This window comes from Salvia miltiorrhiza, chromosome 7 (assembly GCF_028751815.1).
Source record: "Salvia miltiorrhiza cultivar Shanhuang (shh) chromosome 7, IMPLAD_Smil_shh, whole genome shotgun sequence".
Lineage (NCBI taxonomy): Eukaryota > Viridiplantae > Streptophyta > Magnoliopsida > Lamiales > Lamiaceae > Salvia > Salvia miltiorrhiza.
The window spans coordinates 3,780,557-3,803,032 of NC_080393.1; the positions used below are offsets into that span (position 1 = coordinate 3,780,557).

The 22,476-nt window shown below is 34.9% G+C and overlaps 4 protein-coding genes across 4 annotated transcripts; all 4 read right to left on the minus strand.

Moving 5' to 3' along the window:
- Positions 1–2,726: 2,726 nt before the first annotated feature.
- Positions 2,727–4,477, minus strand: LOC130991733 (F-box/LRR-repeat protein At3g26922-like). The gene is made up of 3 exons (XM_057916099.1): positions 3,466–4,477; positions 3,174–3,353; positions 2,727–3,020 (listed from the first exon to the last, which is right to left on the minus strand). Exons 1-3 carry the CDS (start codon positions 4,336–4,338, stop codon positions 2,754–2,756), a joined length of 1,320 nt encoding a protein of 439 aa, XP_057772082.1. The 5' UTR covers positions 4,339–4,477; the 3' UTR covers positions 2,727–2,753.
- A 1,245-nt stretch (positions 4,478–5,722) lies between these two features.
- LOC130991732 (putative F-box protein At1g49610) lies at positions 5,723–10,284 on the minus strand. The gene is made up of 3 exons (XM_057916098.1): positions 9,371–10,284; positions 8,939–9,106; positions 5,723–6,122 (listed from the first exon to the last, which is right to left on the minus strand). The coding sequence occupies exons 1-3, from the start codon at positions 10,271–10,273 to the stop codon at positions 5,859–5,861; spliced, it is 1,335 nt and encodes a 444-aa protein (XP_057772081.1). The 5' UTR covers positions 10,274–10,284; the 3' UTR covers positions 5,723–5,858.
- Positions 10,285–11,883: 1,599 nt separating this feature from the next.
- LOC130991730 (putative F-box protein At1g49610) lies at positions 11,884–13,794 on the minus strand. The gene is made up of 3 exons (XM_057916095.1): positions 12,742–13,794; positions 12,389–12,553; positions 11,884–12,256 (listed from the first exon to the last, which is right to left on the minus strand). The coding sequence occupies exons 1-3, from the start codon at positions 13,726–13,728 to the stop codon at positions 11,996–11,998; spliced, it is 1,413 nt and encodes a 470-aa protein (XP_057772078.1). The 5' UTR covers positions 13,729–13,794; the 3' UTR covers positions 11,884–11,995.
- Positions 13,795–15,677: 1,883 nt separating this feature from the next.
- Positions 15,678–17,863, minus strand: LOC130991734 (F-box/FBD/LRR-repeat protein At3g26920-like). Its single transcript, XM_057916101.1, has 3 exons — positions 16,841–17,863; positions 16,429–16,590; positions 15,678–16,111 (listed from the first exon to the last, which is right to left on the minus strand). The coding sequence occupies exons 1-3, from the start codon at positions 17,726–17,728 to the stop codon at positions 15,845–15,847; spliced, it is 1,317 nt and encodes a 438-aa protein (XP_057772084.1). The 5' UTR covers positions 17,729–17,863; the 3' UTR covers positions 15,678–15,844.
- Between the last annotated feature and the right edge of the window lie 4,613 nt (positions 17,864–22,476).

A 22,476-nucleotide genomic window follows, 5' to 3' on the forward strand; every position in this document is an offset into this window, starting at 1 on the left:
CCGCCGTGCGTTCCTCTCTTCATCTCCAATCTCGGCGTCTCTCTCACCTTCTTCCTCTGTCTACACGCACCTCCGCCGCCGTCCGCCCCCTCGCCGCGGTCGAGGCTCCAGAAAAGGTCATCGATCTCGGCGATCAGATCTCGAGCCTCACCATTGCTGACAATCAGAAGCTCGGCGATCAGATCTCGACGCTCACAAGTTCGACGTCTCCGCCGCGTCGTTCGCCCGCATCGCGGTCGCCGCCGCCTCGCTCTTTCTCTTCTCTCTCTCTCCACTCTCTCTCGCTCTCTCTCTCCTGCGACGGCCGGCGAGAAACGCATGCGCTGCCGTCGATCTTCCTCTGCCATCAATTTCCAGTTTACTTAACGAATGGGGCGAATGTGTATAATTTCCATGTGACTTATTTTAAAATTGTTGAATTTGAGGGGGGTTTTGGTGAATTTGGTGAATTAGAGGATCAACGAATTGTTGCAGATTGACTTGACCAACAATTTCTTCGAGTTGATGGATCAGTGAATTAGTGGGAAAAAATTGATTTTTTTTAATTATATTTGATATTCTTTTATGTTGATTTCAACACGGAAGTTAGATTATTTGAAGAAAAATTGAATTCAATTTGATTTTAATAATAAAAAATTACAAGTAATGAAGAAATTGATGAAAATCACGCAATTTTGTACAAATGTTCTTGAATTCACAACTAAATTTTCAACGTTGGTTGTGAATTCGCAATTAGAAATAGTATTGGTTGTGAATTCAAGTTTTATTGGTTGTGAATTCACAACTTTAAATAGTGTTGGTTGTGAATTCAAGTTTTGTTGGTTGTGAATTCATAACTAGAAATAGTGTTGGTTGTGAATTCACGCGAATTCACAACTAACACTATTTATAGTTGTGAATTCAAACTTTAAAACTTGAATTCACAACCAATACTTGTTATTCAGTTGTGAATTCGGGTTTTAAAGCTTGAATTCACAACCAAAATTTATTTTGGTTGTGAATTCGTGTGTATTTGTAAAAAATTTATATGTAAGGGTAAAATGGTAAATGTGAGTATTTTTTTAAGTTTTTATATTAGTGGTTAAAATTTATTTTTACTATATAAAAGTGGCTATTTTCAAAATTTACTCAATAAAATATTGTTATTTTACTACATTTTTATATATTATATATATATTTTTTAATTTTTAGAATTTTTTGTTTTAATTTTATTTTTAAAAACATACAAAAATTATAAAAAATAAAAATAAATAATTACACAATGTAAACAATATGATAAAATAACTATTTTTTTTATTTTTAAACTAATAATTAATAAATTGATTTTTTTTCCTATTTAAAGTAATTTTTAAATTAACTAGCCGGAGCGTCCTGTCTGTCTGCATAGCTAATTAGCTATCACTCTTTTCTCACACTTTACATTTCTTCCTGGCTCTATTTCAATTCCAAGAATATATTGTTATATAAATAAAGATAGTTTGAGCTTTGAGTCCAATAATGGCTTACTCGCAGTTTCCTCAACTTGATGATTCAGAACACAACGAGGTTGCAGTTGCAGAGTCCAACACCTGCGATCGCAAAGCAAGTGGAAGAGCTATCTATAGATTTGGGGTTTCTCAGAATCGGTGCTTCTGCTACTCCATACTCCCCACCTCAGCGCTTCTATTCATGCTCCTCCTTTCGGAAACTATCACTTTCTCATTTGAGGCTGCAAATCGAGGGGAATAATGTGCAGTGGGATCAACTCAAGAGCTTAACGATTGTAGGTTCAAATTCGTTGAGTGCATACGCGATTAACCGAATTCTCTGCGGCGCCCCTCGATTGGAAGAGCTGAATTTGTGCATTAGGGAAATTGGTGGAAGATTTGCGATCCAATCTACTAGTTTGAAGACTCTGTGCATCGCTAATTGATTAATGCGATCGATGTTTTGTGTGTGGCTGCTGTTTCTTCTGTTTATGAACATGAATGATGTCTCTGCATCTCTTCCCCGATGAGCCGGCCGACGAGATGCTTGATGTTCTTGAGATGTGCCCTATGCTCATGTTTTTTACTGCTCAACTTCAATGTGCTCAGGTGCCTTCTAATTCGATTGTTGTATGGATTTTGGTTTGGATTAATTCTATGCATCTTGTTGATTGATTAATATTATTGCAGAAAGGTGATTCATTCGCCTCAACAAGGAATGCTACACTTTTCTAACTCAAGAGGGTTGAGATTATGTGGTCTGTAAACGATGCCTCAATATTTCGAGTGATTGAAACTTTCTTAGCACAAGAGAAGTATTGATCTTGATCAGCCTTTGATCTTAGCACAAGAGAAGGTGTTGAGATTGCCAAGATCCTCTCCAACTGTGGAGGTGATTATGATCCAAGATTGATGAATTTGAGTATATATGCTTTTGTGGGGAAGTGACATTTGCTATCTATGTAGTTGTAATTATTTGTGTTTTGATTGTTCATTGTAGAAGTTGTCAATATGGACTACATGGCATTTTGAACCAAATTTGTGCTTAGACTTATCCCTAATACTGTTTTTGTGATTAAACTACTTTTCCTCTATATTTATTTAATCGAATTGGTTATTTTTCCTCTATAAGATGATGCATAAAAACATAACATACACAATTAAAAACAAATAATCGAAATGAAATATTCAGTCGAATAAAGTAAAGAAGCAAAGCACATCAAATTTACAAGACAGCTGCATAAAAGGAAGCACTCACATCCTAATAACCTCGCTTTAATTTATTGATCAACAATCGATTATAATAACCTCAGCAGTTGGGGAGGATCTTGGCATGCTTCGCACCTTCTCTTCGACCATCAACACCTCCTCAAGGTTATCTCTACACTTTCTAAGACGAAACACCATCTTCTCGAGCGAGGGAGAAATTTGCAGGAGAATCTGTATAAATGGAATTATTGAGGGGTCGTGTGCAGACCAAGTCATATCAACTCTCTCTAGATGGAGCAGTGAGCAATTGGGGAATGTCGTCTCAGCGATGGAATTAAAATATTCCTGCAAATTATATCAAGGAAATTAATTTAGTACTAAAAACTTAAGATGTCAATCCAAAGGCAAAGACCTCACCCCCAAAAATCGAATTAAATGACTAAAAAAAGAAGAAGAAGAGGAAGCAATTGATAGTGTGGCACAATTTAAAAGAGAAACCTGGTGTATTTGATGAAAACTTAACATCTTCAGCTCTGGAAACAACTCAAGAAGATCAAGAACATCAACGAGATCAAGAAGAACATTGTATTGGCGGCCCATGCTTGTGTGTTTTAGAACCTCAGCATTTGGAAACCGAACAACCATATCTTTCTTCTTCTTCTTCAGGGAGAGAAGCAACTGCAGATACAATACAACATGAGGTGATCACCAAATCAAGTTACTAACACAACACAACATTAATATAGCTAACTAATACATTAGGTAAAATAAGCTTAATAAGAAATCAAACCTTAATGTTCAACAATGATGAATCGACCTTCTTAACATGGCAGATACTTCTCAAAAGTTGATAAAACGTTTCAAGGGGCGGATCATACACAGCAGAAGAACCCAATCCCCATGCTACAAAACAAGCTTCAGTCAAAGATGGGACATGGCACAAAAACCTAGCACCATTAAAAATGGAGGCGTGAATTCGTAAAGTCAAGAGATTAGGAGCCGAAATCGCGAGCACTCCCTTTATTTCAGCCTCTTCGATTATGAGCGTCTTCAAACTGAGAGATACGATGTTGAAGTTTCCATTAATTTCAGGCACACTCAAACTCATATTTTCCAAGCGAGGGGCACCCAAGAGAAGTTTGTTTATGGCTTCAACCCACGAGGAATTTCGAATGTGATGAACTGATAAAGTCACGAGTTGATTCAACTGCACACTCCCCTCGATTTCCAAGGAACAATCATGAAGGTGGAGTGTTGTAATGGAGGAGCATGAATACAAACTCTGAGGTGGGCAGTATGGGATATCGGCATATAGATGTAGCTCTCCCAATTGTTTCTCCACCGCAAAAAGCAGCCACGAATCAAGATCGGTACTAGTAGGAGGAGGCGACAAACAAAGGTAGAATCTCTGAATCTTGGCACCTCTCCATTGTGAAACAACCCCACAAATAAACTCTGGATTTTCGTCATCGAGCTCAAGGTAGGGGACGGTGGTCCACAGATCTTTCCAGCGTTTGGAGAGAACGGTTGTCCTAACAACATCTCTCGTCGATGACAACAACGAAAGAATCGAAAGGATTAAGGAATCGGGCAACTCACTCAGTCGATCGAGGCTGTCGGAAACATCGGAACCATGAAGCTGAAGAAAGTGCGAGGAAGCCATTGTTCAAAGTGAGGAAGGAAAGAGAAAAGGACTCCAAATTTCAAATGTGAAAAGATCTGCTACTTTTTTACAAGTGATTTTGGAATGAAGCAAGGGGTATATATAGGGGAAGTTAATGATTTCTGAAAAAGTAGCAAGCACCAAGAATTACGAAAAATACACCCAAATTATAGGCCTCTGAAAAGTATATTCTTAGAAAAGGAAAAACCCACAAAAAATGAAAATTCAGACGATCTCAAAAGCAAAATTCTTAAGAATGAAAAAAAAAGTTATCACCTTCCCATAATAAACTCCAAAAGTAAGACGGAATGAGTATTATGTTTTGAAAATAAATTATTTAATTATTTTTCATTATTTACATTGATGAAAGTAGGATATTTGAGTATTTAGGGTTCTTTTAATTTAAATGAATCCTGTGGTTAGAATATTTTGTGATTTTTTTCATTATTTATTTATGTAGTTTAAATTGGTAATTAAATTTTTTTCCATATCCGATTATATTTGTTACCGAATCTTCGTCATTATTTTATTTAGGGTATATTCAATTAGATTCATATCTTTTATAAATTTGTTGTAATTCTCTCTCCTCTTATCTTATTTGTTTTCCATCGTCCGTGTTTCTTTGAAAAAACACGGCTCTTCATTATCATTACACAAGTTTCTATTCAAATCAATGATGATCCAAGTTTATTAATAATCAACTCAAAGAAAAATGATTTTATTTGATTATCCACATACATTTGTTTTGTGATTTATTATATTCGTGTTTTCATTGCAACTCTCGAAAGGTCACGTAAAATTGCAACAACAGAGTAGTTATATATTGTGATACGATGATGATTAATATTATAAAGAATAATAAAATAGAGGATTAGAGAGAGAAAGACATTTTTTAATCCAATTGGTCATTCCTGAGAATAAAACAGAAGCAAATAGCCTTCTCTTTGCTTTTGATTCACCTATTGGGTATCCAAGATTTTGCAAGTGTTTTATGAAATTCCATTTAGCTGCTACCATGTGTTGTCACATGCAGTTTACACAGATTTGGAGTGGACGTGTATAAAAGGTAGAGAAAATGCATAACAAAGTTCTAAAGAATTAATGGACAGAACATGGGCTGATGGTATTAATTAACACTTATTTTAATGATCAACGTGATGAATAACTGATTTTATAAATATTGCCGGGAAATATACAACTGGTGTTTTCATATAATATATAGATAGATATACATTTACGTTCTCTTATTATAATTGGAAACCAATTAAACTAGAATAATTAACTATAATTAGAGTTTACAGTCTCAATTAACAGCTTTTGCTAGACCAGCTAAAGTGTGGGCTGCTCATTTATACACACATCAACACAACGAAGCAAAGATAAATAGAAAACTAATTCATGGCAAACTGCATCAAAATAGTTAATTATGCTATGAACATCAGCAGGGAGATGATGTTGCTTAAAAACATACCATACATAGTAAAGCAAGCTGAGAAACAAGTAAATAATTAGAACAAATGCTACTTCCTTACTATAATAACCTCAGCAGTTGGGGAGGATCTTGGCATACTTTGCACCTTCTCTTCTATCATTAGGAAACGCTTACGATTACAACTTAACGGTAAAAGAGAAAACACAAGTTTGTGGAGCAAGGGAGCATTTTGCAAGATAAATTCTATAAATGGAATTATTGAGGGGTCTTCTGCAGACCAAGAAATCTCAACTGTATTTAGATGGAGCACTGAGGGACAGGGAAATGGCGTCACAACAATGGGATTAAAATCCTGAAAAGTATATGAAAGAAATTAATTTAGTACTCAAGAGGATGTTGTTAATCTAAAATCCTGCACCCCAAAAATCGAATTATAATGAATAAGGAAAGTAAAAGAAAAGCTTCGAAAGAGTTAGGATATTGATAAAAGACTAATCTACATCTACTCCTTAATTATTAATCACTTTGTCGAGGACCAAGAGTGTGGCACAATTTAAGAGTGAGCAAATTATTCGAAATTCAAATAATAGATCTGAATCAAAATTCAAAATTTTGAAATGGGTACAAATTAAGGAAACTACCAAGTCGAAAACACACCATAAACGTAATTGCGTTATTGAATCGTCCACAAAGAGTAGTGTATCAATTTTCTTTTTAGGATATGACTTTATTCTTATATATATTTCAACGTTACAAAGACTAATAAAAACCACCCTAACTCACACTCCATTCTTATAACTCCATTCTACATGGTAACACTATTTAACCACTAAAAACACTTCAAACAATCATTTAAGTAAAACTCAAACTCGTGCAAACAACAAAAATGAAAGATACTCGTAATGGACTAAGGGAGTACTTAAAAGAGCTTTAATATTCAATTATGGTAAACGAAATGATTAAATATCGATTTTAATTTTGTATAAAATGAGATAACAAACACCTATATTTATGAATCGGATTTCTTCCAAATTCAAAAACCCTAAAAAACCCATACAAATTCGAAATAAAAATATTTCACATTGTAGGGTTTCCTCCATATTTATATTCCATTTATCTGATTCATTTTCACGTCATTCCTGTTCTTTTCATTTACTCTTTGTTATTCTCATTTCTTCATTGTTTTCAACGCATCTCACAAATGGCCATAAAAAAAAACCAATGCCTGACAAGGAAAAAAGAAGAAATCGTCCAAAGTGAAAACACCCAAATCCACCAACACCCCTAAAAATTGGTTCATCCAAAAAGCTTTTTCCAAACACCCCATCTCCTTCAACCAAGTCAAACAATTCCCCCGATTGCATTATTATCGGTTCTGGCGGTATTTATGAGACACTATATAGGAATATGCGTACCGAACACCACAAACTAAAGGCTGAGATATATCAACTATTTAGTTGTCTTTTGCGCGTGGGCGGGTCTGCGAAGGAGTACCTTCATGATATTTGCATGGAAGATAAACCTCTTGATTATTCTCTGTTTGACATCCTTATGAGAATCTATAAGGATAGCCTGCAGAATATGGAGTTTGTGGGAGGTAGCTCCAAGCAAGCGGAAGCAGTATCCCTCGACGATTCAGAAAGCGAGACGTCGGGATAGTTTTTAATCTTTAAGTTTGGTTTATATTTTTTTTTTCCCAACATTTTGTTTAGAATTATTTTGTTGAGTCTTATTTGTTTAGGTTTAATTATTTGTTGAATCGTATTAATTTTAAACAAATAATTCTAAACAAATAAGATTCAACAAAATAATTCTACACAAAATGTTGGGGAAAAAAAAACATAAACCAAACTTCTCGCTTTATGAATCGTGGAGGGATACTGCTGCCGCTTGCTTGGAGCTACCTCCCACAAACTCCACATTCTGCAGGCTATCCCTATAGATTCTCATAAGGATGTCAAACAGAGAATCAAGAGATTTATCCTCCATGCAAATATCATGAAGGTACTTCTTCGCAGACCCGCCCACGCGCATAAGACAACTAAATAGCTGATATATCTCAGCCTTTAGTTTGTGGTGTTCGGTACGCATGTTCCTATATAGTGTCTCATAAGAACCGCCAAAACCGATAATAATGCAATTGGGGGAATTGTTTGACTTGGTTCAAGGAGATGGGGTGTTTGGAAAAAGTTTTTTGGATGAACCGATTTTCAGAGGTGTTGGTGTTTTGTTGGTGGATTTGGGTGTTTTCACTTAGGATGATTTCTTCTTTTTCTTGTTAGGCATTGTTTTTTTCGATGGCCATTTGTGAGATGCGTTGAAAACAATGAAGAAATGAGAAGAACAAAGAGTAAATGAGAAGAACAGGAACGACGTGAAAAGGAATCAGATAAATGGAGTATAAATAAGGAGGAAACCCTATAACATGAAATATTTTATTTCGAATCTGTATGGGTTTTTTAGGGTTTTTTGAATTTGGAAGAAATCAGATCCATAGGAGTTTGTTATCTCATTTTATACAAAATTAAAATCGATATTTACACTATGATTTTGTAGTTGATTCAAAAATTCCACAAAAATAGGAGTTAATTCCTAAGGTTGAAGTCGTAGTTGATTCAAAAATCCCACAAAAAAAGGATTTAATTTGAAAGATCATGAAAATCTTGGGAAACTTTATACAAAATTCGTTTAACAGTTGGCGTCCAATGTTTTGGTGAAGAAATTGGAGATAAGAGGGCCCAAGATTTTTCATTGTTTTGAGAAGATTTGAGAGGGGCCGAGATATCAACGATTTTTGGGGAAGATTTAATTTTGAATAAACATAATCTCACAAAATTAGGATCTAATTTGGAAGATCATGAAAATCTTGGAAACACTAATCCACAAAGAGCGTATCAATTTTCTTTTTAAGATGTGACTTTATTCTTACTGTTCAACGTTACAAACACTAATAAAAACCACCCCAACTCACGCTCTTATAATTCAATTTCAATAGCTCATTATTCTACATAGTAAGACTATTTAACCGCTAAAAACACATCAAACAATCATTTAAGTAAAACTCAAACTCGTGCAGACAACAACAATTAGAGATACTCGTAATGGACTGAGGGAGTACTTAAAAGAGCTTTAATCAATTATGGAAAACGAAGTGAATAAAAGAGAAACCTGGTAAGCCTGTGTTTGATGAAAACTTAACATCTTCAGCTTTGGAAACAACTCAAGAAGATCAAGGAAATGAAGAAGGCCAATATATCGTAGTAAGCCTGTGTGATTTAGAACCTCCGCATTTGGAAACCCAACAACCATATCTTTATTCTTCATGGTGAGAAGCAACTGCAGATACAATACAACATGAGGAGATCACCAATTCAAGTTACTAAGACAACACGACATTATAGCTAACTAATAAATTAGGTAAAATAAGCTTAATTAGATCAAATACCAAACCAAAGTTATATTGCACTAGCTAGTGCATAGAAAATGAAATACTATGAAAAGAGAAGCAGAATTTATCTATACACATATTAAAGACATGAATATGCACTATTTGTCCAATTCTGACTCCTTTATTGTATTAATGCGGATAAGAAATCAAACCTCAGTGCTCAACTCGGATAATTCAACCTTCTTAACATGGCAGATGCATCTTAAAAGCTGATAAAACGTTTCAAGAGGCGGATCATACATTTCAGGAGGCGGATCATACGCATCCCAATCACGAGCTTCAATACAAGCTTTAGTCAAAGATGGGACATGGCACAAAACACTGGAACCATTGTAAATGGATGCGAGAATTTCTAAAGTCAAGAGATTAGGCGCCCGAATCGTGAGCTCTCCATATATTCCAGCCTCTTCGATTAGGAGCGTCTTCAATCTGGGAGAGACGATATCGAAGTTTCCATCAATATCAAGCGTAGTCAAAGTCAAATATTCCAAGTGAGGGGCACCGGAGAGAAGTTTGCTTATGGCGTCAGCAGACAAGGAATACGGATTTTGAATTGATAAATTCTTGAGTTGATTCCACTGCACACTCCCATCGATTTCCAAGGAACAATATTGAAGGTCGAGTGTTGTAATGGAGGAGCATGAATACAAACTCTGAGGTGGGCAGTATGGGACATTGGTATATATATGTAGATCTTCCACTTGCTTCTCCATCGCAAAAAGCAGCCACGATTCAACATCGCTCCTGGTAGGAGGAGGCACCTCATCAGACAAACAAAGGAAGCAAAATCTCTCAATCTTGGCACCTCTCCATTGTGCAAGAACCCCACTAATAAACTCTTGATTTTCGTCATCGAACTCAAGGCAGGGGACTGTGGTCCACAGATCTTTCCAGCGTTTCGACAGAATGGTTGTCCTAACAACATCTCTCGTCGACCACAAGCACGAAAGAATCGAAAGGATTAAGGAATCGGGCAACTCACTCAGTCGATCGAGCTTATCGGAAACCTCGTTATGTTCGGAACCATGAAGCTGAGGAAAGTGGGAGCAAGCCATTGCGAGGAAGGAAAGAGCGAAGGACTCCAAATTTCAAAGGAACAAGGAAATAAAGTAGTTATATATGTGAGCGATCTGATGAGATCACATATATTTAGTGAAATCTTGGATTCATTCTTATGCGTAGATTTATTGAATCCTATGTTTAAAATATTTTGTGATTTTTTTATTATTTATTTATGTAAAGGTTAAAATGATGATTATAATCTTTTCCATATCCGATTATATTTGTTAACAAATCTTTGTGATTATGTTATTTACGGTATATCCAATTAGATTCATATCTTTTATAAGTTTGTTATAATTCTGTATCCTCTTATGATCTTATCTAATTTTTTAGTGCTGAACTTCAATGTGCTTAGGTGTCTTTTAATTCGATTGTTATATGGATTTTGATTTTGATTTGGATTAATTCTATGCATCCGATTATATTTGTTAACAAATCTTTGTGATTATGTTATTTACGGTATATCCAATTAAATTCATATCTTTTATAAATTTGTTATAATTCTGTATCCTCTTATGATCTTATCGAGGGATGTTAATCCAATCCGAAACCCGTGGGCCGACCCGAATAACTCGACAAAATTAGAGGGTTATGGTTGAAAAATCGCAACCCGATTATAAATCGGGCTAATCGGGCTAGCCTGTTCGGGCTGGCGGGTTGAAACGGGCCAGCCCGTTGGGCTACTGTTTTTTTTTTTTTTTAAAATTGAATTCTAAAATACATTAGAGTTTAGGCTTTTAGGGTTTGAGAGTTTTTTTTTTTTTAATTTCAAACTATTGTTGAATATTTTATTTTTATTTTTCTAACAAAGTTGAACATTTTATTGTTATTAACTTATTTTATATAGTCTAAAAAAAACGTATTTTATATATTATGTAATCTTGAATATGTATATTTTTGCATTTCATGCTTTGCTATATAATTTATATCTTTAATATCTATTTATATTTTATTCATTATACATTAGATCATTAAGAATAATAAAATACAAATGATAATTTTAGTTTTATGCCTTTAACTTGATTAGCCAGGTGAGCTAGCCCGAAACCCGAACGTTTAGGGTTAGGGTTGAAGATTTATAACCCGAAAAAATCTTCAGCCCGATTAGCCCACACCCGATTAATCCTGAATCCGATAGGACTAGCCCGAAAATCTGGTGGACTGGCCCGATTGACATCCCTAATCTTATCTAATTTTTTACTGCTGAACTTCAATGTGCTTAGGTGTGTTTTAATTCGATTGTTATATGGATTTTGATTTTGATTTGGATTAATTCTATGCATCTTGTTGATTGATTAATATTATTGCAGAAAGGTGATTCATTCGCCTCAACGAGGAATGCCACACTTGTCCCTAAAACTGTTTTTGTGATTAAACTATTTTTCCTCTATATTTATTTCATTGAATTGGTTATACGAAGAGGCTTACGTTGATATCTATATATACATCAACACAATGAAGTATATAGATAAATTGAAAACAACTATATGGCAAACTGCCTCAAAATAGTAGGCGAATCATGCTATGAACAGAGCAGCAGTCTGCATAAAAACATAACATGCACAACTAAAAACAAATAATGGGAATAATCGAAACGAAATAGTTAGCCTAATAAACAACACATCAAATTAACAACACAAAGGTACATCAAATTAACAACACAACTACATAAAAGCAAGCACTCACATCCTAATAACCTCGCTTTAATTTATTGATCAACAATAGATTATAATAACCTCAGCAGTTGGGGAGGATCTTGGCATGCTTGGCACCTTCTCTTTGATCAACAACATCTCACGATTACATCTACACTTTATAAGACGAAACACCATCTTCTCAAGCGAGGGAGAATTTTGCAGGAGAATCTCTATAAATGGAATTATTGAGGGGTCGCGTGCAGGCCAAGTCATATCAACTCTCTTTAGATGGAGCAGTAAGCAACTGGGGAATGTCGTCTCAGCGATGGGATTAGAATCCTGCAAATTCTTAGAATTACTTTATTCTTATAATTCAGTTTCAATAACTCATTATCCTATATGGTAAAAACGACATCTAAAAATGACAAGAATGTGCGAAAGTACTTAAAAGAGCGCGAATAAAAGAGAAACCTGCATGCGTGTTTGATGAAAACTTAACATCATCAGCTTTGGAAACAACTCAAGAAGATCAAGGAGATCAAGAGGATCAATATAGTTCCAGCTTTCATATTTTAGAACCTCAGCATTTGGAAACCGAACAACCATATCTTTCTTCTTCTTCAGGGAGAGAAGCATCTGCAGGTACAATACAACATGAGGAGATCACCAATTCAAGTTACTAAGACAACACAACAATATTACTAACTAATTATTAGGTAAAATAAGCTTAATTAGATCAAATACCACACCAAAGTTAAAATTGCACTAGCATATGAAAAGAGAAGCGAAATTTATATATAAAGACATGGCACAAGAAATCAAACCTTAATGTGCAATAACGACGATAAAGTGACCTTCTTAACATGGCAGATGCTTCTCAATAGTTGATAACACGGTTCAAGAGGCCAATCACCAACACGATTGTTATGGTCAACAAAACAAGCTTCAGTCAAAGATGGGACATGGCACCAAATACTAGCACCATTAGAAAAGGATTTGCGAATTTCTAAAGTCAAAAGATTAGGAGCCCAAATCGTGAGCACCCCCTTTATTTTAGCATCCTCGATTATGAGCGTCTTCAAACTGCTAGATAGGATATTGAAGTTTCCATCAGTTGCAACAGCAGTCAAACTCATATTTTCCAAGCGAGGGGTGCCCGAGAGAATTTTGTTTATGGCTTCAACCCACGAGGAATCTAGAATGTAAAAGACTGATAAAGTCACGAGTTGATTCAACTGCACACTCCCCTCGATTTTAAACGAACAATCTTCAAGGTGTAGTGTTGTAATGGAGGAGCATGAAAACAAACTCTGAGGTGGGCAGCAGGAAGGCATATCAAATCCCAAATACACATGGAGCTCTTCCACTTGTTTCTCCGCCGCAAAAAGCAGCCACGATTCGATATCGCTACTCGTAGGAGGCAGAGGCACCTCATCAGACAAAGAAAGGTAGAATCTCTGAATCTTGGCACCTCTCCATTGTGCAATAACCCCATAAATAAACTCTGGATTTTCGTCATCGAAGTGAAGGCAGGGGACGGTGGTCCACAGATCTTTCCAGCGTTTGGAGAGAATGGTTGTCCTAACAGCAAATCTCGTCGAAAACAAAAACGAAAGAATCAAAAGTAATAAGGAATCGGGTAACTCACTCAGTCGATCGTAGCTGTCGGAAACATCGTTGCGTTCGGAGAGATGAAGCCGTGGAAAGTGCGAGGAAGCCATTGTGAGGAAGGAGAGAGAAAAGGACTTCACTCTCCAAAGGAACACGGAAATGAAGTACTTGATTTTTTTTTTTTTTTTCTGAAATCTCATGAAATGAAGAGAAAACCCACAAAGGGTGAAAATACAGACGATTTCAAAAGTAAATCCTTGAAAAGAAAAATTTTTCTCACCTTCCGATAAAGTCCAAAATTCTGAAAGTTCAAAATAAATTATTTAATTAATTTTCATTATTTATTACGTGTAGAACTAGATTTTTCTTCTTCTAAAATCTACTTTTTCAGATATTCCAAATCATCTTTTCCAGAAATATGCGGTCTTCAATTTAAAAATTAGGCTTTCATCATTACTGAACTATAGCTATTCCATCCTACTTTTTATTATGAATGAATTTATACCACTCAAATTCCAACCAGTTACTATCCGATTTAAATTGTGGTGAAGGTTTTACTTTTTCGCATTTTATCTTTCTATTTTTTTTTTGTTTTTCTTTTATATATATATATAAATTAATTAATAGTAATAAAATATTTAATTCAATATATACTAGATTTAGAATGTTATTGTGGCTTAAAGTTTAAAATTTAAATATTTCTTACTTTTTCAATAAATTAGTTTTAAAAGTTTTCTTTAATCTTGTTTAGTAATTTTTAATTCAATTTTCCATGTCTTTGTTTTTTAATTTTGTTTTTGCCGATGATTTTATTATTTGTACTTTTTATTATTAACACACACATATAGATATTTTTTTGTGGGAGACTTCACTAATTTTAGTATCTAAATAAAATTTTATCTATATGCTAACGTCAAATTTTATCTATTTATTAATCTTTTATTATTTACTATTTATTGTTAATGTTTATTTTGAAATGTTCTTAATTTTTATTGAGATGGATAACTAACTATTATAACAACTTGTATTTGATTATTTAGATATTTAATAAATTTAAATATATTCTGATAATTAGTGGAAATTATTATTATTAATATGGATTGAGAAAAATTGTAAAATTATTTTTTATTAAGTTCGAGACAAATACGAATACATAAATAAATTTCATAATTTGCACATTACATAATTATCAAATTTATACTTAAAACTATTAACAAAATTTATATATAATAATTAATTATGTCGAAATTCGACGGGCAACAAACTAGTTATGTCACTCATAGCGCAACACCGCAACAAGTAACCAAAGACCCAAGGACAAAATCACTCCCTCTGTACCAGTAGAATATTCCTGTTTCTTTTCGGCACTGAGATTAAGAAACTTGTTTTTTAAGTGTAAAAGTATGTAAATGTGAGTGAGGTCACATTGTTTGTAGTATAAAATTATTATCAAACATAGAAACATGACTATTCTAGTGGACGTCCCAAAAAGGAAAATTGGGCTATTAGAGTGGGACGGAGGGAGTAACACCTAATAACTATTCCCTCTAGTTTCCATCAGATCCACTGTTCCTGGAGTAAGCACGGTCGCCACCACTATATCCACCGTTGCGACCACCATATCTGCCGCTGCCGCCCTCACGACGACCATAACCGCCACCGTTGTTCATTGTTTTGCATGTATTGTGCTTTGATTGTCCATTGTTGTTGTCGACAAAGTAGTTGCCAATATGGAATGTATGACATTTTGAACCAAATTTGTGCTTAGATTGTAGGTTGTTAAACTTTGTCCCTCAGTACTGTTTTTGTGGTTATACCTCTTATATTTGAACTTTGAACCAAATTTTACCTCTTATATTTATTTCATTGAATTGATTATATGTCTAGGCTTAACTAGAAGTGAAGATATCATGCATATACACACATCAAGACAATGAAGTAAAGATAAATTGGAAACAACTATACGTCAAACTGTGTCAAAATAGTGAGTGAATTATGCTATGAACAGCAGCAGGCATGCTGCATATATAAAAACATAACACACACACAACTAAAAACATTTTGTGATTAAACTATTTTACCTCTTATATTTAGTTCATCGAATTGGTTATATGAAGAGGCTTTAGTGGAAGTGAAGATATCATACACATCAACACAATGAAGTAGAGATAAATTGAAAACAACTAGGAGTATATGACAAACTGCCTAATCATGCTATGAACAGAGCAGCACGGATAAGATTCTGCATAAACATAACATACACAACTACATAAAAGCAAGCACTCACATCCTAATAACCTAGCTTTAATTAATTGATCAACAATCGATTATAGTAACCTCAGCAGTTGGGGAGGATCTTGGCATGCTTCGCACCTTCTCTTCTACCATCAACACCACCCCGCGATTATTTCTATACTTTTTAAGACGAAACACCAACTTGTTGAGCGAGGGAGAATTTTGGAGGAGAATCTGTATAAATGGAATTATTGAGGGGTCGCGTGCAGGCCAAGTCATATGAACTCTGTCTAGATGGAGCAGTGAGCAACTGGGGAATGTCGTCTTCTCAGCGATGGGCTTAAAATACTGCAAATTCGAAAACACACCATAAACATAATTGCCTTATAGAACATCCGCAACGACTGTATCAATTTCCTTCAAAGAATGACTTTATTCTTATAATTCAACGTTACAAACACTAATAAACACCACCCTAACTCACAATCCATTCTTATAATTCAATTTCAATAACTCATTATCCTACATGGTAAGACTATTTATCCACCTAAAAAGACATCTACTAATCATTTTAGTAAAACTCAAACTCGTACGTGCAGACAACAATATACGAGAGTCCTAATGGACTACGGGAGTACTTAAAAGAGCGTGAATAAAAGAGAAACCTGGCGGTTTCGATGAAAACTTAACATTTTCAGCTTTGGAAACAACTCAAGAAGATCAAGGAGATCAAGAAGATCAATATAGTTCCAGCTTTCATATTTTAGAACCTCAGCATTTGGAAACCGAACAACCATATCTTTCTTCTTCTTCAGGGAGAGAAGCAACTGCAGATACAATACAACATGAGGAGATCACCAATTCAAGTTACTAAGACAACACAACAATATAGATACATTAGGTAAAATAAGCTTAATTAGATCAAACACCACACCAAAGTTAATTAATTGCACTAGCTAGTGCATAGAAAATGAAATACTATGAAAAGAGAAGCGGAATTTATATATAAAGACATGAATATGCATAATTTGTCCAATTCGACTCTTCCATTATATTAATGCGAACAAGAAATCAAACCTTAATGTTCAACAACGTTAATGTGAACTTCTTAGCATGGCAGATGCTGCGCAAAAGTTGATAAAACGTTTCAAGGGGCGGATCATACACATCATCACCCCATCCTTCAAAACAAGCTTCAGTCAAAGATGGGACATGGAACAAAAGATTAGCACCATTATAAATGCATGCGCCAATTCGTAAAGTCAAGAGATTAGGAGCCGAAATCGCGAGCACTCCGTTTATTTCAGAGTTTTCGATTATGAGCGTCTTCAAACTGAGAGATATGATGTTGAAATTTAAATTACTTGCAATCGCACTCAAAGTCATATTTTCCAAGCGAGGGGCACCCGAGAGAAGTTTGTTTATGACTTCAACCCACGAGAAATCTGGAATGTAAACTGATAAAGTGACGAGTTGATTCAACTGCACATTCCCCTCGATTTCCAAGGAACAATATTGAAGGTGTAGTGTTGTAATGGAGGAGCATGAATACAAACTCTGAGGTGGGCAGTATGGGATATGGGTATACGCATATAGCTCTTCCACTTGTTTCTCCACCGCAAAATGCAGCCACGATTCAAGATCGCTACTAGTAGGGCAAGGCACCTGATCATCATCCAACAAGAACAAAAGGTAGAATCTCTGAATCTTGGCACCTCTCCATCGTGCAACAACCCCATAAATAAACTCTGGATTTTCCTCTTCGAAGTGAAGGCAGGGGACGGTGGTCCACAGATCTTTCCAGCGATTCGACAGAATGGTTGTTCTAACAGCATCTCTCGTCGACGACAACAACGAAAGAATTAAAAGGATTATGGAATCGGGTAACTCACTCAGTCGATCGAGGCTATCGGAAACCTCGTTATGTTCGTAACCATGAAGCTGAGGAAAGTGAGAGCAAGCCATTGTGAGGAAGGAAAGAGAAAAGGACTCCACTCTCCAAAGGAACAAGAAAATGAAGTAATTTTTCTGTTTTGTTTTCTGAAAGCGCAAGAAATGAAAGTGATTTTCGGAATGAAGAGAAAACCCACTAGGGTGAAAATGCAGACTTACCTCAAACGCAAATTCTTGAAGAAAAAAAATTCTTACCTTTCAGTAAAGTCCAAAAGTCAGAAAGTTCGAAATAAATTATTTAATTATTTTTCAATATTTGTTACGTGTAGAACTAGATTTTTCTTCTTCAAAAATCTACTTTTTCAGATATTCGAAAGCATCTTTTGCAGAAATATGCTGTCTTCGGTTTTAGGCTTTCATCATTTCTGAACTATAGCTATTCCATCCTGCTTTAAATGTCCTTTACCTCCTTTTTTTTTTATTAGGGTAGTTGGGATTATAAATTTATACCACTCAAATTCCAACCAATTAATTTCTATCGGATTTAATGAGTTAATAGGCAAAAATGCCCACTTCCTTAAGTTTTTTTATAAAAATGTCATCTCTTATAATACAAAGTATTCTATGCCCTAATTATGTGAATCGCCTAATTTACCTTTCGATGTTGATGGGTTTGCTTGAATTTTTATGAAAGTCTTACACATTTGACCGATTTGGCAGCCATCGATCATAAAAGTCAACGATTTGACAGCTATCAGTCAAGAGTATATATGACCGGGGGTGGCTAGATCATGTGTCCGGTCGGCCAGACACATGATTTTACCGGCCGGACACATGTTTTTATCGGTCGGACACATGATCCGACCGATAAAATCATGTGTTCGGCCGGTGAAAACATCATGTGTCCGGCCGGCCGGTAAAATCATGTGTTAGCCACCCCCGATCATATGTACTCTTGACTGATAGCTGTCAAATCGTTGACTTTTATGGCCGATGGCTGTCAAATCGGTCAAATGTGTAAGACTTTCACAAAAAACTAAGCAAACCCATCAAATCAAGGGGTATTTAAAGAATAGGGCATAGAATGCTTTGTATGATAAGAGAGAGCATTTTTACAAAAAAAGATAAGGAAATGAACATTTTAAATTTTCACTCAGATTTAATTGTGGTGAAGGTTTTGCTTTCTCTCATTTTATCTTTCAATTTTTTTTCTAATTTTATCTTTCTATTTGGTGAAGTATGATTAAACGGAGATGGATTTTATCGGTGAATTAGGGTGAAACAATGAACTATACCTATTGTTGTCGAAAGTCGAGAGAAGAAAGTGAAATTGAGAGTTCGAAGACTGAGTACTGTTGTATTGCTAAGAGAGATAACGTCAGATTACAAAGTGCACGTAGGTAGCTATTTATAGCTTACACGTAAAGGGTAAAATGGTAAATTCATCGCTGGAACATGCGCCTTGCATGGTCAAGGGCATAATAGTACAATTGCTCTCACGCGGGAAAATCTCCCGCGTTTCTGGTGATTCCTCTGGCGAGAGCGGCTTCTCTGGTGCAGGTCGTTCCTTTGATAAGGTCCATTCCTCTGACTCCTCTGCGAGAGCCCGTTACTCTGGTGAAGTTCGTTTCTCTGGCGAAGGTGGTTCCTCTGACAAAGGTGGTTCCTCTGGCATAGTCCACTTCTCTGATGCATCCGTTCCGCTGGTGAAGCCCGTCTCTCTGATTTATGTCATTTCTCTGCTCTGCACATATTACTCCTTATCACTATTTTTTTTTTCTTTTTAATTTATATAATTTAATTAATAATAAAATATTTAATTTAATATATACTAGATTTAGAATGTGAAAGTTATTGTGACTTAAAGTTTAAAATTAAATTTTTCAAAAAAAAACACTTTAAAATTTAAAATATTTCTCACACTTCTATTTCTTAATTTTTCAATAAATCAATTTTTAAAATTTTCTTTAATCTGTTTTGTAATGTTTAATTCAATATTCCATTTTAATTTTTTATCTTTGTTTTTTAATTATGTTTTATAAAAACTTGTGTACAATCGTGTGTACCGTACAATCGAATTGATCTACACCCATAATAATATTATTTATACAGTTCAAGTCAGGATGCGAGTTCGGATCAGAGTACGGGTCATGGTCTAGATGTAGGTGCAACTCGATTGTATACAAGACCACCTCAAATTATTTTCGTTGATCATTTTATTAAAGCCAATCCCAAGTGTTTTTTTTTTTTTTTTAATTTCAAACATCATCATTTCGATTTTTCTTTTCTTTAAAATATTTGATTTAAACGATTTTTCTATAATTATAATTATTTAATTAGTTTTATCCATTTAGGTGTCAATTATGTCATTTCAGTTTTAATTAATTAAAAGATTTAAACGATTTCATTTTTTTTGCTTTTCGATTAATGAAACTCAAACGAACTGGGGTCCACCTTAATTAAAAAATAAAAATAATAAAAAAAAATTCTAATGGTGTTAAGCTTCGTTAAGTAGCAAGGGGATATATGATGCGATTTTATCATATTGAGGTAGTAAACAACTCTGATCCTGATTATATGGTTCTATAGACGATAGAGTTGCCACCGAAGGGGGAAATTTGGTACTTTAACACTGTATAAAACCACCCAATTAATTATTCAAAACAATCTATCAAAATTATCCACTTTCTCGAACACCTATATTGTATATTCATTTTGTTATAATTAATTGTATGGGTACACGTATGAGAATAATTCAGATTTGCAATACATTTTTCAGGTCCAACTTTTTTTTTTGGCATTTTAGGTACAAATTTGATTGAATTTAATTTGATAACGATTTTTCCACCAACTTCATTGAATTCCTAACTTCTACACCAACCTAAGTTTCAGGCGCATTTATTTATCTCTTTTTATCCCCACTGCATTTTCTATAAGGCTGCGTTTACTTTGATGGATAAATTTATCCATGAAAAATGATGGATAACAAAAATTTATGCCTTTAAATGTCTCCTTTCTTTTCCAACATTTGACATAAAAACATTTTTCCTTCTTTATTTTCACTTCAAGGGTGGATAATATTATCCATCCATTTTCTGTGTGATAATATTATCCATCCTTGAAGTGAAAATAAGGAAGAAAAAATGCTCTTGTGTCAAATGTGGGAAAAGAAAGGAGACATTTCAAGGTACAAATTATTGTTATCCATCATTTTCCATGGACAAATTTATCCATCAAAGTAAACACACCCTAAGTTGTAGGCACAATATCAGCACATTTTTCTATACTTCCCGAGCGCATTTCTCTCTCGTTTCATGATCTCCTCGCGACATTTTAATTTCTCTTGTTCAATAGGACAAGGGGAAAGGGGAAAAAAACATTTATTTTCATGTTTCGAATCAAGCTAAACTAGTATATAGGAGTACTTTATTACTTTCTTTGTTCATGAAATATAATTATATTAGAGAATGAACACGAGTTTCAATAAAATTGTTATAAGTATAATAAATTTATAATTTGTAGGGACAATATTAGTACAAAAATAAATAAAAAAAAGTAGAATAAAAATATATTATTAGATAAAAAAAATAGAATAAAAGTTCAATTTATAGTTAAATATAGGAGATCAGATATGATGTGAAGATTCCAAAAATAAATGAAACTACTTTTGGTGAATTAAGAAAAGGATAAGTAGAATTTTTTTTTTCGTGAACCCAAAATATACGATTCACGACAATATTGATCAAATTTTTAATGGGAGATTATGCTGAAGTCACCTTTTTGGGTTCACTAGTGTTCCAACTACCCTTACATTTCTTTTGTAAACATGGATATTCATAGGTGGTGTTCGGTGCCTTAAACAAAATAATAGGGAGATATAATATGGGTAAGTCATGATTGAATCTTGGCCAAAAAAAGATGTTTGGTTGGATGGTTAACGCTTATATAATTGAACACATGTTTGGTTTGCAAATTTACTAATACACCCCTAAAACATCTGTTTTAAAAAAGAGCATATATATATATGTTAGTTTAAAATTGTTGTTACAAATTATTACTACAATATTTTTTTTTATCTTATTTATTTCCTATTATGGAATGAGAATTTGTTTAGAGCATCCGCATCGGTTACACGATAGCGGCTTACTCGTGTAAGGCTGCTATCGTGTAACCGATGCAGCCCATTGTTACACGAGGGCTATATGTTCTATCGTGTAGCCCTTTTCGACCGTTAATCTTGGCGCGTGTAAAACACGCGCCATTTAAAAAAAATGAGAAATTGAATTTGACTGCCTCGTTTTGCGTGTTTTGTTGATCGATTTTTTTATTTTTATTTTTCCTCTTCTTTTTATTCTCTTTTTCTTCTTCTTCTTCCTCACTTTCTTTCTTCCACCATTTTCTTCATCTTCCTCACTTCTTTTTTCATCATCTCTCTACACCTTCCATGGATCCACACAACCCAGCTTACTATGACCTAAATTGGTGTCCCGATCTATCCGACGAATATCATCTCCATCCGGCGAGGAGATGCCTTCGGCAGCCCATAGTGCCGCCAAACCGAAGAAAGGTAGCTGGATGAAAGAAGTCGCCCACAAGATCCGGCAAGACAGGCAGGCGTCGGTGGCGGAGGAGGAGTGGGCGGAGGATGACGGAGGAAAGACTGTCCGTCATACCTACACCCCTGAGGAGACGGACATCATCGTCCAAATTTGGATGGAGGAGACAAACGACGCCATCCGTGGGACAAATCAAAAGGGGTACGATTACTGGAAGAGGATCGTCGCCCGTGTCAACCCCATCATCGGCGCCAACCTCAAGCA